We start from the raw sequence: 19,081 nt of genomic DNA, 5'->3' as shown, positions 1-19,081 counted from the left end.
CCCAAATCTTTCAAAGTTCAGTTTTTATGAGACACTTGAGTATTCAACATACCAGGATCACATAAGAGTGTTCATTAAATCAACTAGGAGGTGCAAAATGTTGTATCATGGTAAATTTGACTATCAACCAGTAGATTTATCTTAGAGGGGCTTCTTCAATATCTTATCCTTCTAAGGGAAGATTCTTAGAAGGAAACCAATTTCAAGATTACTGTTACAAAATAGGTAGTCAATGGACAGCGTCATCAAAGTGCTCCTAGCCTAATCGGGTCTTCATATGCTCAGACTGACCTCTGCTGGATAGTCTACTAATGTGTTAACATGTTTGTTTTTTTCCTCTTGAGCTAAATGTGGCTAGGGAACAAGCATTTTCCCCAAATTATATCTAGTATTTAGATTTACATAGTTCAGTTCACAGATATTCATTAAACCTTCTACACTACTTTACAGCAAAACCTTGCATTGCACTTGGCTGCCAGAGGCAACCATCCATGGGTAGAGTAGGACACTGACAAGGTTACATGAGCTACCCACTCTCAACACGGTTTTTGGTATTCTCTATGCTTTTATGCAGCCCAGGCCCTCTAGTGTGTACCTCAGAAGTATGTAAGTGTGTTTGCCATGTAGGCCCAATTTCAGGGGCTCACTGGGTAAAACCACAGCTCCCCGCAAGTGTCTTGACATCTCAAAGCTGGACTCCACTCTGTAGAAGTCACTTATGCCCCTAAATAGCCAATGGAGACAAGTCTTATGTGTATATTGCAAACTAGTATTATATTGTGATTATTCCTCCAGTTATATATACTCTTTTTTTAGAGAAAGAGCAAGCATGGCAGGGGCAGAGGGAGAAGGAGAAAGAATCTTAAGCAGGCTCCACACTGGGTAACACGGGACTTGATCCCGTGCCCATGAGATCATGACCTGAACCGAAATAAAAAGTCAGATGCTTACCGACTAAGCCACCCAGGTATCCCTATACATACTCATTAACACAATTTTTATTTTATGAGGTCAATAGGTCATAACATATGTAGGCAACGTCTTATTATTAAACATTGGCACTGTTTCTAAATTGTGCTGAATGGCCCTATATATAAATATTTGACAAAATATTTTATTATTTCTTTAGGACACACTCTCTAAATGGGCTCCCTGGGTCAAAAGGTATAGTGTATGAACATTTTTTTAAAATTTTATTTATTTATTTTGAGAGACAGAGCAAGTGGGGAGGGGCAGAAAGAGGGAGAGGGAGAGAATTCCAAGCAGGCTCCACGCTGTCAGTGCAGAGCCCAATGTGGGGCTCGAACTCATGAAACCATGAGATCATGACCTGAGCTGAAACCAAGAGTCAGACACTTAATCGAATGAGCCACCCAAGCCTCAGTATGAACATTTTTAAGATTCCAAATACAAGCACTGCTAGGATTACTCTATGAAAATGTACCAATTTCATCTTCCACCATAACACAGCAGTTCCGTCTTCATTTTACCCTCACCCTCATTGAGAATTATAATTTTGAAAGTGCTCTGCCAAGTGGATAGGCAAAAATAAGGGCTTGCAGTCTAACTTATATATTCACATTTATTCATACTCATTTTATTGTATTTTTTCCATTGATTATACGCTCATGCCCTTTGCTCATTTTTCTACTAGTGTGTTAATATTTTTCTTATTTATAAGAGTTCTTTATATAGCAAAAGACTGTTGTCTCTGCTGGTCTCAATGTGGTACACATAAACTAAGGTTGCTAATCTAAACATACCCTGAAATTATCAGTTTAGGTATGGCATGACTTCTCCTTTGGCTCAGTAAGTTCTCTCCAGAAAAACAAAACACAACAAAACAAAACAAAACAAAACAAAACAAAACAAAACCCCAATTCATAAAGTATAGAACAAGCCCCATTAAATACTAGGGGGGGTCTAAGGTACAAAGTGATCAACAGATAAACTACAAAGTAGAAATAGCCTATATACTCCAACTTACTGAACATGCTTCTACATTAGAAAATTCTTGGGAGATTTTTTTCTCCGAAGATGTTTTTTAAAAAACATGTGACTTTAAGAATGGATTTATGTGAAAGAAGACTGATGTGTAACTCAGCAGTTAGGCAGTTACAATGCTATTATTTAATAAAACTCTCTTTTTTCTTTCATCTGCCAATTGTTCTCTCTGTGGTAGAATACTGGTAACTTTTTCTGGTTTTAGTCACAGTCAATTCCTTTACTATAAGATGTCATTTGGAAATGTTTTTTATTTTTCTTTGTACAATAATTTTAACATTTTAGTATTTTGCTGTGGAAAATAAAATTCCATCTTACAGGAAAGAAAACTCCTCACGACCATTCCTGGACATCTTTATATCTTAGAGCGTGTCAGCCAGTGAAAATCCTACGAAAAGAAAAGACAACAAACATTCAGTGAAAGAAGTAATTGTCTCAAACTATCCTCCTTTGCTTGCTCTAAAATCTAAAAGTCCCGTTATAACCACATTTACCACAATGGTGGTAAATGAAGTTTGTCGTTGGTCTTGTGCTTTTCCCAAAAAGAAGCTAAAAACTCACAGTGAATCTTGCGGTCTTGTCCTATAACTATTATCAAGTAATCAGGGCACAAAAAACTAGAGTCTGAGAGAACCAGAAGTTGAGTCAAAAGAAGAAAGAAGAGGGGGAGTATCCAAATCCAAAAAGAAGCTGGGTAGGAAGAGCAGTGCATAGAAGCCAAGCCTTTCCCAGGATTCATACTATCCCACACATGTGGCCTGCACAGAGGTGACTGCAGAGATTAGGTCCTCTCTATAGTATAGCAGGAAGCGGTCAGTTTACATCGCAAATCAATGACCAAATGGCTGATGGACACACAGACAATCAATGAAAATGAACAGCCTGGAAACATTATGTGTGGAATTTACTGGAATGAGGATAACTCATGTTTAAGTGATAGATTCAAGAAATATAAGGATGATCCTTATGGAGTTATCAAAGAAGAGATAAGAACCTAAATTTCTCCAGCAATACCCCCCAAAATTCATAGAGAACTTGGAGAAGAGATCATTAGAAACCTGAACTCACTAGCGAGAGGGGACAATTCATTAGGGCTTTACTGTGACAAACATGGTTTCAAGACTATTTTGTGTGGTTCTGAATATATCTATTAAATCCATCCAATCTAATGTGTCATTTAAGGCCAATGTTTCCTTCTTGATTTTCTGTCTGGATTATCTATCTATCCATTGATGTAAGTGGTGTATTAAAGTCCCCTACTATTTTTTGTAGTGCTATTTCTCCCTTTAGGTCTGTTAATATTTGCTTTATATATTTAGGTGCTCCTACGTTGTGTGCATAAATATTCACAAATGTCATACCCTCTTGTTGGATTAACCCCTTTACTACTATGTTGTGTCCTTCTTTGTCTCTTATTAAAATGCTTGTTTTAAAGTCTATTGTGTCTCCATCCCCAAAGGCAAGGGAATTAAAAGCAAAAATGAATTACTGGGACCTTATGAAGATAAAAAGCTTCTGCACAGCAAAGGAAACAACCAACAAAACTAAAAGGCAACCAACGGAATGGGAAAAGATATTTGCAAATGACATATCGGACAAAGGGCTAGTATCCAAAATCTATAAAGAGCTCACCAAAGTCCACACCCGAAAAACAAATAACCCAGTGAAGAAATGGGCAGAAAACATGAATAGACACTTCTCTAAAGAAGACATCCGGATGGCCAACAGGCACATGAAAAGATGCTCAACATCGCTCATTATTAGGGAAATACAAATCAAAACCACACTCAGATATCACCTCACGCCAGTCAGAGTGGCCAAAATGAACAAATCAGGAGACTACAGATGCTGGAGAGGATGTGGAGAAATGGGAACCCTCTTGCACTGTTGGTGGAAATGCAAATTGGTGCAGCCACTCTGGAAAACAGTGTGGAGGTTCCTCAGAAAATTAAAAATAGACCTACCCTATGACCCAGCAATAGCACTGCTAGGAATTTACCCAAGGGATACAGGAGTACTGATGCATAGGGGCACTTGTACCCCAATGTTTATAGCAGCACTCTCAACAATAGCCAAATTGTGGAAAGAGCCTAAATGTCCATCAACTGATGAATGGATAAAGAAATTGTGGTTTATATACACAATGGAGTACTACATGGCAATGAGAAAGAATGAAACATGGCCCTTTGTAGCAACGTGGATGGAACTGGAGAGTGTTATGCTAAGTGAAATAAGCCATACAGAGAAAGACAGATACCATATGGTTTCCCTCTTATGTGGATCCTGAGAAACTTAACAGAAACCCATGGGGGAGGGGAAGGAAAAAAAAAAAAAGAGGTTAGAGTGGGAGACAGCCAAAGCATAAGAGACTCTTAAAAAGTGAGAACAAACTGAGGGTTGATGGGGGGTGGGAGGGAGGGGAAGGTGGGTGATGGGTATTGAGGAGGGCACCTTTTGGGATGAGCACTGGGTGTTGTATGGAAACCAATTTGACAATAAATTTCATATATTGAATGAATGAATAAATAAATAAATAAATACATGAAGGGCAAAAAAAAAATAAATTCTTTATCACATTAAAAAAAAATAAAGTCTACTGTGTCTCAATGGAGTACTATGTGGCAATGAGAAAGAATGAAATATGGCCCTTTGTAGCAATGTGGACAGAACTGGAGAGTGTGATGCTAAGTGAAATAAGCCATACAGAGAAAGACAGATACCATATGTTTTCACTCTTATGTGGATCCTGAGAAACTTAACAGGAACCCATGGGGGAGGGGAAGGGAAAAAAAAAAAAAGAGAGGTTAGAGTGGGAGAGAGCCAAAGCATAAGAGACTCTTAAAAAATGAGAACAAACTGAGGGCTGATGGGGGGTGGGAGGGAGGGGTGGGTAATGGGTATTGAAGAGGGCATCTTTTGGGATGAGCACTGGGTGTTGTATGGAAACCAATTTGACAATAAATTTCATATATTTAAAAAAAAATAAGAATTTGTAGATTAAAAAAATACAATTCCTAAAAAAAATTAAAAAAAAATAAAGTCTATTGTGTCTGATATAAACATAGCTATCCCAGCTTTCTTTTGGTTTCCATTTGCATGGAATATCTTTTTCCATCCCTTCACTTTCAGACTGTGTGTCCTTACATCTGAGGTGAGTCTCCTGTAGACAGCATATAGTGGGTCTTGTTTTCTTATCCATTCAGCCACTCCTCTGATTGGAGCATTTAGTCCATTTACATTTAAAGTAATTACAGATAAGTATGTACTTATTGCCATTTTGTTCATTGTTTCCTGGCTATTTTGTAGCTCTGTTCCTTTCACCAAAGTCTCTGATATCTGTTTTTATAGAACATAATTTCAGTAGAACTTTATATATCTTATAGTTTCTAAATCAGTTAATTTACTTTTCACTGATTGTCCAGGCATCCACTTGCCCACTGGTCTACTACCTTATTCAAAAAAGAAAATGATCTCATGGCATATATATGTATAAAGAACCAACACAGAAACTTCTTGAAAAAATGATCTGCTCTGAAAACAGTGACTGATACACAATGTGTAAGCATGGAAGATAGATATATCAGAGAGGACCACTGGCAGGACCAGGATCAGAGCACAAAATTAAGTATGAAAAGCAACTTAATCTGAGATGGGAGAGGATTATGCTACACACCTTATCATTTATTTTACAGCTGTAATCTACACTGTAGTTTTGCTATGGAGGCCAAAGTAACCAATTTTGAATGTAAGTGCACAAATCTTCCTGTTATGGTCTCATCCTCCCACTCTGTCTCCCACTCCCATTCTGCCTTTCAGCCACTGCGGACTTCTTTCAGTTCCTCAGACCTGCCATGCTCCTTGCTGCCACAGAGCCTTTGCACACCTCTTCCCTAGCCTCTTTGCTTGAGACTGTCCCTACTTATCTTTTGGATCTCAGCTGAAGCACCAATCAGTTCCTCTGAGAAGCCTTCCCCTGTGACCCCAATACAGATCAGATTCCTTGATAGTATATTTGTTCAGAACTGGGTGCCTTTCCTTCAGAGCAATTGCCTCAGTCTGTTGTGATGCATTCAGTTGTGAGGTGACTAGGCTGTTCCTCTCCCCTAATGAACTGTAAGCCATTAGGTGAGGCTGAGTCCAGGTTTGCTCATCATGCTATTCTTTTTTTTTTTTTTTTTAATTTTTTTTTTCAACGTTTATTTATTTTGGGGACAGAGAGAGACAGAGCATGAACGGGGGAAGGGCAGAGAGAGAGGGAGACACAGAATCGGAAACAGGCTCCAGGCTCCGAGCCATCAGCCCAGAGCCCGACGCGGGGCTCGAACTCACGGACCGCGAGATCGTGACCTGGCTGAAGTCGGACACTTAACCGACTGCGCCACCCAGGTGCCCCTCATCATGCTATTCTTAGCAAGTAACAACCTAACACACATCTCAACAAATATTTATTGAAAAAACCCAAGAAAGTGCCAAACTCAGAAACGGTTTAGAAAAAACAGTGTTCTATTTGGTAGATACTTCTAGGGATAGGATGGGAGATGCATTTCTGATTTCTGCTTGGCAACTGAATTTACCTGGGCTTTCCGCGTGGCTTGTGGCTCAATCATGATATTGATAAGAGAAGGTGCAGTTGTGTCTGCCAAACTCTCCCTCAGTGATTTTTGGAGCTCTTCCGGTGTTTGTACGAAATACCCTTTGCCTCCAAACGCAGTCATAACCTGCTCGTAATGTGAGTTTGGCAAAAGACAGACGGGAGGGGCCCTAAAAAAGGTCGTAAGTCAATAGAAAAAAAGCCATTCTCTGAAATAATCTGTGGAAAAATTTAGGCTGAACTGAAAGGTGTACATTTATGTTCAACACCTAAAGATGCCAGTACACTAAACTTTCCATATATTTTTTGTTGTCTATACAGCAATGTCTAACAGGACTTTTTGTGACGAAAGAAATGTTTTACATTTACATTTAAATATATATATTTATGTATACATTATCCAATATGATAGTCACTAGCAACCTGTTGCTGTGAGCACTTGAAACGTGACTAGTTAAAATAAGAACGATTTTTAAATTTAATTTAAATAGCCACACATGGCTAGTAGCTACTAGCTACTACACCATCAGCTACTATGAATCCAAAAGAAAAAGAAGAAAAGAGGAATGGCTACTGCAAAACACCAAGTAACAACAAAATGAGAAACGGAGTCAGTGAGGCAGAAGCAAACATACTCACATCCCATTCCACCCCTAGGCTGACTCCCACACGGCTAGCTATGATACTGTCACAGTTTGACTCTGCCACCAGATAATCAAGAATTAGTTAAGTAATAAAAAGAAGGAAGATCTCTGGACCATAAATAATGTGTTAACATCCATTTCCTCCACGGTGTAGTAGGAACAGAAGGACTGGAAGCATTTTGCAATAAGCCCTTTCATTAACAAAGCTTGCACATCAATCTTAATTGTCTGAGTCTTTAGTGGCTCCCTGATCATAAATTATTTATTGAAGCACCCCATCATGGGCAGTTGTACAAAGAGGGGCCATGCATATGGGGTTCCTGCCCTTTAGGGGGGCTGAAAATATAAATAAACAATATTCACACCACAGAAGCACATTATAATACAATATACATAATACATATTGTATATATTGTATATATATATATATATACACAATAATATAATAATATTTTAATGTTATAATAGATGAGAGAAAATAAATACATGAGATGTATTTAAATAGATGAGAGAATTAAGTAGATGAGAGAAAATAAATACATACTGTTAAAATAGATGAGAGAAAATAAATACATACTGTTCTGGGTTACTTACACTGCAGTAGCATCTCCAAATTTTAACATTTCCTTCCAACTATCCACATCAAAACCTTGGTAAATTCCATTATTATTCACCACCAAAAGAATGATGGGCAAGTTGTACCTAAAATTGAAAGCAAAATATAAAGGAAATCATTCTTCATTCTAAAGCACTTTATTATCTTCAGGCTGAAACTTTAACTTAAAAATGGATAGTTTTCTAGAAATAACCTTTTTTGTAATATTAGGGTAAGACTAAAACTTAAACATTTGTTACCTAAAAAGGAACATCAAATCATTAATGGAAATACGGAGTCAGAAAGGATGTAAGAACACCAGGTGCTAGCATTATGCATCTATGGACCTCACTGTGCTTTTCCGAACCTTGGTTTTCATAGATCCAGGTGCTAAGAAGGATACCTTCCACCTTCCATATTTAATACCTTCTGAAGCACCACTTCTAGGTGGTGCCTAAGAGTACTATTTGAAAAGTATCTTTTTATTTCCTGAACTCCTCACAGACAAGCAGTATTTGCTAGATGCTGTGGGAAGCATACAAGTGACTAGCATACATTCTCTTCTCTCAAACCACTTCGCTCCAAGTTAGAAAAGCATTATATGGGGATGCCTGAGTGGCTCAGTTGGTTAAGCGTCCGACTTCGGCTCAGGTCATGATCTCACAGTTCGTGACTTTGAGCCCCGCATTGGGCTCTGTGCTGACAGTTCAGAGACTGAAGCCTGCCTCAGATTCTGGGTCTCCCTTTCTCTCTGCCCCTCCCCCACTCTCTGTCTCTCTCAAAAATAAAAACATTAAAAAAATTTAAAAAATAAAAGCACTGTATAATAGAGAAAAAGAGAGTATTTAATAATGTGCTAAACAGTACTGTAAAGATGAAAGGATGATTAAATTTTACTAACGACTGACAAAAGAACATGGGCTTTGTTTTGTACACACATAATTTCTGAGACCAGGTGTAAAAACAAAACTACACGGCACACTATTATGTAATAGGACTGTGGAAACTACTTGCGCTCCATGCTCAATGGGAATCATGACTCTCTAGCAGGCTGGCTTTTCCATAAATCATCTTTTTGGTGTATATCACTCGGGTTGTCAATACAGACATTCTAACAAGTACATTTTTCCATCTGATCTTGAACGTGTTGTACACCAAAGCTCTGAAAGCCCCCAAAACATGATTTACAAAGGGTCTAATAAGAGTCCTGGCTAAGAATAAAGAAGGACTTTACTACAGTTTAAATAATTAGGGAGAAAAAAGTCCCCATCCTTCTATAGCAGGATCTACAGCTCGTGAGTTTCTCCCTATAAACAACCCTCACAACTATAAACATAATCTGAACAGCTCACGTTCAATGAACAATCGTCTCGAGCTTTACCTAGATTACCTCATTCAATCCTCACTACCATCCTCTAAGGTAGGAACTATTACGATTCCTCTCCCTATTTCAGAGGAGACAGCAGCTTAGTAAAGTAACTTAACCCACATCACCTGGCTCTGCTGTGGTCAACCGGCATTTAAATCCAGACCATGGACCCAGAGGCTGTGCTCTTACCCACAAAGCTTTGCTGTCTCCCTGCCAAAAACAAGCTTTTCTTAGACTAACTTTTTGCAGTGATCTCAAAACCACTCCTCACAGTTTTGCGGGTTTGGGGCATGTAGTAAAGAGGTCATGAACACACTGTCCTAGATGAGAAAGACCCCGGGGTTATTTCACACTAGTATTCTCAGGACACAGCACAGAGTGTGTACAGGGCATTTGGCACATGGTGAACACTGAGTAAGCATCTGTTAGGCAAGTGAGTCTTTATTCTTTATCTTTTGGAGAAAGAAATGAATGCTGTTGTACCTACAGATGGTTTCCACTTCCATGCCAGAAAACCCAAATGCACTGTCTCCTTCCACACAGATGACCCGCTGACCTGTGTTTCTAGCTTTAGCCAGTATAGCGGCTGCAATGGCAAAGCCCAAACCAACTCCCATCGTTCCAAAAGTACCAGCATCAAGCCTGTTGGGGGAAAAAGCTAAAATGAAACCCTCTGGGGCACGTTGCAGATGGTGGGCGGGCACAAATCTAGTCATACTCATGTGTAAAACACAGAACAATAAAAACATTCTCTGTCTTTAATATAAAGTTTTTAGACTGTGAGGAACCGACTAGTCAAGGATAAGCGGTATGAGAGGAAAAAGTCTCTCGTGATGGCTTGGAAAACTGTGAATATATCCTTGGAACGGTAAGTATACAAATTATCACATGACCTCAAAGACATATCAAACATAAAAACTCTGCCAAATCTCACCTAAGAATACTTTTATGGAATATATCCTTATGCACTGAACATGTATAATCCTCAAATGTTTTATGAGCCTGCATTACTGTAGTTTCAAAGTTAACACATTAAAATTACTTTTCTGGAAGCCTTACCTGTGACGAGGAAGGTAGTTTTGAAGCACAGTGCGTCCAATATCCATAGTATTTGCTCCTTCACTTACTACAAAACAGTCTCTGGGTAGCTGTTCTTGAACATGATAGAATACTGTGTAATAATTCATAGGCAGAGATTTTTGGGAAGCTAATTCCTAAAGTATTTGAGGGAAACATAATCAAATTAGGTTGAGATACAGTGAAAAATGAGGAATGTCAATAAGCTACTGCCAAACTCATTTGGAAAGAGGCTACAAGCTACAAAGTTCCCAAATGGCCTCTCTTAGAAGCTAATGGATCTGTGGACAGCCCTGTGGGACAGACTAAGAAAAATGGGTTCCACAGTCCCAGTCTGGGACACAATCAAATAATCTAGGGAATATCTTTCTTCTTGGAGATCCACAATACACATTAGCATCCTAAAGTCAGACAAGTCGTATGGTAAAGATAGCTGGAAACATTGGGTTAAACAAAACTAAACAGTCTTATTTGAGCACTTTTATGAATACACTGCCTTAGAAAGTAAAAATTTTATTCTAAAATACTTTAATCTGAAATACGCCCTGAATCTTAAAATAAAAATGAAGTCAGGATTTTAGAAAATCTGAAAATCTGGTTCTTCTCCACATGCATTAGAGAGTAAAGGAGATACGCTTCACCCACTAAAGAGTCTTCGAATGGAGCAAGATAAGTGCCTTTGTCTAGCCACATGCCTCTTAGAGCAGAGAGAAAGCCACATGGGGCTTTAGCAGCAACAGTCCCAAGGGCTTCCGGCATTGCCTCTTCACCTGTGCTGTTTTGGCCTGTTGGAGGTTATACCTAAGATGGATGAGGCACCGTCCTATACTCCTGCACCAGAGAAGAGAGGCAAGTTCCTCCCATCTTAAACTAGTATGATTCCTAGGAAAAAGAAGGGATTAATCATGGCACCACTTAGGAAAATAGAATTGACACTGTCTCTTGATAGAAACAGCCACTGATTAATATTCCAATAAAACATAGAATTATGTATAGTTAATTCTGCTGTTTTTGAAAATGTGAATTTATTCCAAGACATCTGACATATAAAGGAATAATATGAGCACAATGCAAATTTCACATTTGCTCCTGTAGGATTCCGTCAGTGAGAAACACTACATGAACACAGAAAACTGCACCCAGCTGAACCAAGATGCACAGGAATACACAAAACATCAGAAAAAAATCATGAACAACCTTTCTCACAATCAAAGAAAAAAATTCTACCTATATACGAGGACCCTAAATAGAAATCACCACATCCTACAGAGGTGGTTCATTTCACTGCTAGTAGTGGATGGTCTGGTAGTTTCACACATTACTATAGTTTCCAAAGCCTTTAGATATCAGGCAAACCCATGAATGCAGATGAGGAAGTCACAAAATAATTTTCCGTGGTGACACAAAAGTTAATTTAAAAAGGCTATAAGTGGTCTCACAAAAAAAAAAAAAAGAAAGAAAGAAAGAAAGAAAGAAAGAAAGAAAGAAAGAAAGAAAAGAAAGAAAAGAAAAGAAAAGTGAGGTGATGGATATGTTAGTGAACTAGATGGGGGCAATCCTTCCACAGTGTATATGCATTATCAAATCATCGTGATATACCTTTAAATATCTTAAAATTTTAACTGTCAATTATACCTCAACAAAGCTGACTTTTTTTAAAAAAAGGCTATACATTGGAACACATTTTCAATTTTGATGAAACACTTATTATACATGCATGCCTTGAAGGACTTATATCTTAAGGGTAGAAAAAATGCCCCAGTTTAAGATTCCAAAAGATTTCTTAATTGTGATTTGGTGCCAAGGTCAAACTGAGGACAGTGAGCCCTACCCATTCACATGGGCTCTTACAACTAACTTTCTGTCCAATGTCAGATCAGCCTCCTTCCACCATGTCACGCTAACTCACAAGCTGAGATCCTCCCAATGCCCACTTCCACAAGAGACTTCAGGTCTTTTTCAAGGAAAAGTACTATATTTATTGAAGTACATATGTTTTAACCATTTAACATGTGTTGAATTTCGCCACCATTTTTATTAGGCTCCTATCTTAATGTTTCACAAAGTTGGCAGCTGTGCCTCTAAACCTTTTCCCCCATAAATCCCACGGATTTTACATAGCGTGGTGATTTAGGAATGCGTAGGTCATGTTATGACAGAGCTACTGGAACCATGGGCCTGAAGTGTTTCTAGATTTCTGTGAGTCTCGTATTACCTTGGATGTGGCTTCATTGCTCTTCATTTTTTCTCTCAGAGTTTTCCACCAGCTGCTCTCTGGAGGATACTGCCATGGCGTTTTATCAAATTGTTCTAAAAGCTAAAAAACCACAGACTTTTACTTTTTGAAAATAAGCTTATGTCATATTAACACAACAATATCTTGTTAAAGAAGATGATACTGCTATGCTATCCTGCCCTTCTCATCACTCCTACTGTCTGCACTCTAGGCAGCTAACAACTGGCAGAAAATAAATAGGCAACACGGAAAGCGTTCTTTTGGGTCAGTGTGGACTTCTGCCAAATGGGATTTCCACAGAACACAAGGGAAATGCTACCTCACCTCACAGGCAGGGGCTTTTATGTCCTCCTCAGCTTTTGACACTAGAAAGAAAATCACCCCCACCGTAGAATCCTTGCGGAAAGGACAAGAGCCCCAAATATCCAGGGACTTCCGAGATACAAACCAAATGTTCCAGGATGTTCTAATATGTGATTGGGGATTGCTTCCTAATATTATGTAGTCATGATAACAACACCAATTTGTATCCAATATCAAGTGAAAGATGTCACTATACTTTATCTCCTGATATAGTGAACTGTATAAATTACATACAAATAATGAGTACTATTTGAAGAGTAAATAAATCTCTTTATTGCCTAGTGAAATACTAAGTTAGGTTTTTCCAGTACATTAAGACATTTCTTGGCTGTAAGTTCAGTTACTCTGGAAGCTGTATTATAATTTTTCAGAGAGCTGAATCCTATTTAGTATATCACTGTTTGCCTACTGACTGCCTTTAAGTCTTCATCGCCTTCCAAAATGATGAACTTACTTGCTTAAAAATGATTTATATATAAGGAGTTGGATTTACTGAGTTCCAGAGTTCTTTTCAAGACTAGCTTTCCATCATAAATTTTGCTTAAAATAGATATTAATAAGCCTGTCATCAAGTGAATCAAGGCTGAGACATTTTTAACAACAGACTATTGCTTAAAGACCAATCCATATAAATTAAAGCCTAGGTAAAAGCTCTTACCTGTTTAGTGACAGCATTTATGTCTCCTAGCAAAGTCACAGCAGGCTTTACATTATTCCCCAATTCTTCTGCACAGATATCAACCTAAAAGAGATAAAGCTTAAGAACAAGCCATGCTTATTCTTAAAAATCTTTAAGAAGTCAGTTAACACTGGGGCGCCTGGGTGGCTCAGTTGGTTAAGCGTCTGACTTCAGCTTAGGTCACGATCTCGCGGTTCATGAGATCGAGCCCTGGATCGGGCTCTGTGCTGACAGCTCAGAGCCTGGAGCCTGCTTCAGATTCTGTGTCTCCCTCTCTCTGCCCCTCCCCTGCTCACGCTGTCTCTCTCTCTCAAAAATAAATATTAAAAAAAATGTTTTTTAATAAAAATAAAAAAGTCAAGTAATACTGAATAAATGAACTGTGTATATGTAACAAATGATAAAGATGATTTTATATCCAAGATATTTCCTAATAAAAGTAAAAATCCATAGAACTGTAAGTATCACAGCAAGTACAGAAACCTCATCATCTTCCTTCATTTTAATGTCTACTCTGTAGATTTGGGTATTGTTCTATTATACCCACAGGAATCCATCTGACTTGATCAATTATAGTTTTGAATCTCATCAATAATAAAGTTGTTTAATTACACTGTAGTTCCCTACTTAGAGCAGCTCTCAAATGTGAACTATCAGAATCACCTGGTAGCCTTGTTAAACCATAGAAAGCAAGAGTCTACTTCAGAGTTTCTGATCTCAGCAGCTCTGAATGAGGCCCCAAAATGTGGTTTTCTAACAGGTTTCCCAGGTGATGCTGATGCTGTTGGTCCGGGGACCACACTTTGAGAACTACTACTCCCTAGGGTATAGCATGATTACTTTCCACTTACCCAGAGGCCCCATTTCTGAATGGCCATGGGCAAGTGAAAATAGCTGTGCAAGGAGTTGTAATTTAGCCACCCTAAAGGGGATGCACTGTATTCTGTACTCAAGAGATATAATCAAGAGGCAGCAGCATCTTCCAGGGAAACTCCAGTCTTGCTTATTTGCAGTGTTAGTTCTCCCATAGCCCCAGGGGGAATGGGACTATTAGAAGTTGACTCCTTAAAAAGTAAAAAGGGAGAAGATAGCAATTGTAGCTGGGTCATCAAACACCATACACAATCTCTGGAGGACAAACAGGTTCACGTTGTACGATATAGGCAGTACTTTCCACACCAATAAGGAAACTGGCTTAGAAAGAGGATCATAATGATACATGAATCATTAGAGTGAGGTCAGAGTATATATTCCACTATTCAGTGACAGGTAAAAGCATTTAGAGATTCCTAATCAAAGGGTGTTGGAAAGATTTGGCATCTTGGGTGCCTGGCTAGCTCAGTCAGTGGAGCGTATGAATCTCGATCTTGGGGTTGTGGGTTCAAACCCTATGTTGTGTGTAGAAATAACTTTTTAAAAAAATCTTAAAGAGAAAGATTTGGCATCTAAAAAAACAACTCATGGACACATGGAAGCTTGCTCATTAATGTCTTGTTAGCGCATATCTGCATTTGTGGCAGGGCCTGAGAGCTGCTATCTAATCTTCCCTCCTTCCTTAGGAATACGCCTTGAAGACTGTTTCCTAGTTCCCTTCATCCAGAGTGGGCAGTGAGACATAAGCAAAAGTTGTAGGGTGGGGCTTCGAGAGTTGGCCCTATTAATAAAACTACCATATCCCCCCTTTCCCAAATCGTCCTATTTCCTGCCTGGAATCATAACCTGATGGTTGGCACTCCAGCAGCCATTTTGGATGATGCAACCTTGATGGTGGAAACCAGGCACTAAGGATGGAGAAGAAAGATAGAAAAAGCCAGAATCCCTGATGACATTGAAAGTCTGCATTCTAGCCATGAACCACCTACTTCTGCACTTCACATTATGTAAGAGAAAAATAACCCCCTAAATCTTTTTAAAAAATAAATAAAATAAAAAGAAAACTCAATCTCTAACAATGCTGAATGTTTTGTTCTAATCTACCATTGTACTCAAACCCCTTCTGTCTGCCTTTAAATATACTTGAACTATGAAGAAGAGGCAAATTATGCTTTTCAAACTATTTAAAACTTGGTTTTGAAAGGTTTTCTGGTTAGAAGTAAAGTGGCACATTATGTTTCATAGGCTTGAAAAGGCAGCTTACTTTGGTACCTGTAATTATGTTAGACGATAAAAACCTACAAAAGCCAAGAAGAAAGCGGAGCTGACAATAGCTGAGGACAATAAGTCACAGATAGCTCTGGTTTTAAATCTCGGCACTCTGAGTACCTGGATAAACTTCACATCTGGCTGGTATCTTGGAGGCAGTCCAAAATGCAAAATCCAATTTAATCGGGCACCAAATAACACAATTACATCAGCAAATTGCAAAGCCCTATTAAAAAGAAAAATCTGTTTAATACAAAAAGTATGTATCTATTATTTCTTATTTGAATTATTCTAAAATCATTTTTTAAATATTTATAAAAGTTCAAATGATTTGGAGGTTATTTTATTTTAGTTTTCAGAATCAGCTTCTAGAGTAAATTTGATCTTTCAAACCAAAATAATTTATGAAGCCATTCTATTTAAATAGTAATCTATAAGGTAAAATAAGTAGAAAAATATTATAAGACTATACCTATTTCATTGTTTATTATTTTTTATCATTAGAAAAATTATTATAAGTCTACTGTAGATAATGTGGAAGAATAGAAACAGTATAAAGAAAAAAAAACCTCATGCAGTAATACTATCAACTTGAAAGCTATTGTCAGTAGTCTGGTATATTTTCATCTCTAGTCTTCTTTCTATGCAAGCATATTTTTACATAGTTGAGCTTATATGCTATAATACTGTCTCATGCACTTTTGCTTATTATTACATTTTCCTTATCATTAGGTTCTTAAAATTTTTTTCATTTTTATGCTCTATTTATATTTTTTTAGTAATCTCTATACCCAACGTAGGTCTTGAATGCACAACCCTGAGATCAAGTTGCATGCTCTTCTGACTGAGCCAGCCAGGCACCCCTTAAATACAATTTTGAAAGGCTGCATATTTTGCAGAACACATATACCAAATTTATTAAATCTTTTAATTACTGGATAATCTGTTATTAATAGTACTGGGTTGCACATCTTTATGCTTAAATCTTTTATTTATGTTTACTTATTTTGAGAGAAAGTGAGCAGGGGAGGGGGAGAGAGGGAGAGGAGAGAGAACCCCAAGCAGGCTCCACGCTCAGTGGAGCCTGAGCCTGAGCCATTATCAAGAGTCGGATGTCTAACTGAGCCACACAGGCGCCCCTACACTTGAACATCTAATGCATGTTTCATACTGATTCCTAGAAGCAGGTATTTGTAAGACGATTGATTCATATTCCCAAAATGCTTTCAAAAAATTTACCAAATGTATTAATAGTTTTATTTTATATATCTTAATATCCTTGTCAATACAACGAATTTTTTTTAAATAATTTTTACTTTGACATGCACACTGATATTAAGTCATCTTTGCTTTGTTCTTACCTCATACACCTTTGCTTACTTTATGCTGTATCATTTGCTTCAGATGTTCTTATATGTAACTGTCTTTTTATTGATCCAATCAATAATGTTTCTACCTTTCTACAGAAGGATTTATATCATAATTGCTCTGGGGTTCTTTTTTCACTTCTCATTTTTCTGCTTCTTGGCTGTTTCCCTTTTATCCTACATTTTTCTATAGGGGATCTATTCTTTTGCTTTTGTCTTCTTCAGTGAGGATATCATATATGAAATAGCATTTTCATATACTGTATTGGTCCTGTGGGACCCAATTTAACAAACAGATAAAAACTGCAATTAGAAGAATAGATGTGCTTATTGATACTTGATAATATTGATTTGATTATTTATGACTGCTTGGAATCTTTTTTACCCTATTAACTTCTTTTTTCAAGATAAATATTCTTCATTGTTATTCTTTTTTTTTCTTTTTTAATTTACATCCAAGTTAGTTAGCATACAGTGCAATAATGATTTCAGGAATAGAATCCAGTGATTCATCCCCTACATATAACACCCAGTGCTCATCCCAACAAGTGTCCTCCCTAATGCCCCTTGCCCATTTAGCCTATCCCCCAACCACAACCCTCCAGCAACATTGTTTGTTCTCTGATTTTAAGAGTCTCTTATGGTTTGCCCCCCTCCCTGTTTTTATATTATTTTTGCTTCACTTTCCTTCTGTTCATCTGTTTTGTATCCTAAATTCCACATGAGTCATATATTTGTCTTTCTCTGACTAATTTCACTTAGTATAATGCGCTCTAGTTCCATCCATGTTGCAAATGGCAAGATTTCATTCTTTTTGATCAAGTAATATCCCATTGCATATATATACCACATCTTCTTTATCCATCAATGGACATTTGGGCTCTTTCCACATTTTGGCTATTGTCGATAGCTCTGCTATAAACATTAAGGTGCATGTGCCCCTTCAAAACAGCACTCCTGTATCCTTTGGATAAATACCTAGTAGTGCAATTGCTGGGTCATATGGTAGTTCTATTGTTAATTTAATATAATTTATTGTCAAGTTAACTAACATACAGCATATACAGTGTGCTCTTGGTTTCAGTGGTAGATTCCCGTGATTCATCACTTACATACAACACCCAGTACTCATCCCAAGAAGCGCCCTCCTCAATGCCCATCACCCATTTTCCCCTCTCCCCCCCGCCATCAACCCTCAGTTTGTTCTCTGTATTTAAGAGTCTCTTATGGGTTTGCCTCCTTCTCTGTTTGAAACTATTTTCCCCCTTCCCTTCCTCCATGGTCTTCTGTTAAGTTTCTCAAGTTCCACATATGAGTGAAAACATATGAGATCTTTTTCTGACTTAGTTCACTTAGCATAATACCCTCCAGTTCCATCCATGTTGTTGCAAATGGCAGGATTTCATTCTTTCTCATTGCCAAGTAGTATTCCATTGTATATATAAACCACGTCTTCTTTATCCATTCAGCAGTTGATGGATATTTGGGCTCTTTCCATGATTTGGCTATTGTTGAAAGTGCTGCTATAAACATTGGGGTACAAGTGCCCCTATGAATCAGCACTCCTGTATCCTTTAGATAAATTCCTAGTAGTGCTATTTCTGGGTTGTAGGTAGTTCTATTTTTAATTTTTTGAGGAACCTCCACACTGTTTTCCAGAGTATGGAAGTCCTGAAGTCCAGATTTGTGATGCCTCCAGCTTTGGTTTTCTTTTTCAGGACTGTTTTGGCCATTCAGGGTCTTTTCTGGTTCCATACAAATTTTTAGGATTGTTTGTTCTAGCTCTGTGAAGAATACTGGTGTTATTCTGATAGGGATGCACCGAATATGTAGATTGCTTTGGATAGTATTGACATTTTAACAATATTTGTTCTTCCAATGCAGGAGCATGGAATATTTTTCCATTTGTGTGTGTGTGTCTTCTTCATTTTCTTTCATAAGCTTTCTATAGTTTTCAGCGCATACATTTTTCACTTCTTTGGTTAGGTTTATTCCTAGGTATTTTATGGGTTTT

General features: G+C 37.8%; 1 protein-coding gene across 6 annotated transcripts in view; it reads right to left on the bottom strand.

The window, feature by feature from the left end:
- Positions 1-1,180: 1,180 nt before the first annotated feature.
- The window catches only part of HACL1 (2-hydroxyacyl-CoA lyase 1), a 38,880-nt gene continuing 20,979 nt past the window's right edge, over positions 1,181-19,081 (bottom strand). For 4 of the 6 annotated variants that reach the window (XM_086674259.1, XM_025912948.2, XM_025912949.2 and 1 more), the window contains 8 exons: positions 15,821-15,926; positions 13,538-13,621; positions 12,496-12,597; positions 10,263-10,417; positions 9,687-9,845; positions 7,834-7,941; positions 6,579-6,765; positions 2,238-2,392 (listed from right to left, as the gene is read on the bottom strand). In XM_086674259.1, the coding sequence (XP_086530385.1) occupies positions 2,360-2,392; positions 6,579-6,765; positions 7,834-7,941; positions 9,687-9,845; positions 10,263-10,417; positions 12,496-12,597; positions 13,538-13,621; positions 15,821-15,926 (934 nt within the window). In that variant the 3' untranslated portion in view covers positions 2,238-2,359. Of the gene's footprint in view, positions 1,336-2,237; positions 2,393-6,578; positions 6,766-7,833; positions 7,942-9,686; positions 9,846-10,262; positions 10,418-12,495; positions 12,598-13,537; positions 13,622-15,820; positions 15,927-19,081 lie in introns of those variants that run through there. The other 2 variants (XM_086674258.1, XM_086674260.1) reach the window with 2 other exon arrangements.

This window comes from Puma concolor, chromosome C2, assembly GCF_028749965.1.
Source record: "Puma concolor isolate L17-30 chromosome C2, mPumCon1.1.hap2, whole genome shotgun sequence".
Lineage (NCBI taxonomy): Eukaryota > Metazoa > Chordata > Mammalia > Carnivora > Felidae > Puma > Puma concolor.
This window is presented reverse-complemented; position numbering and strand designations above follow the sequence as displayed.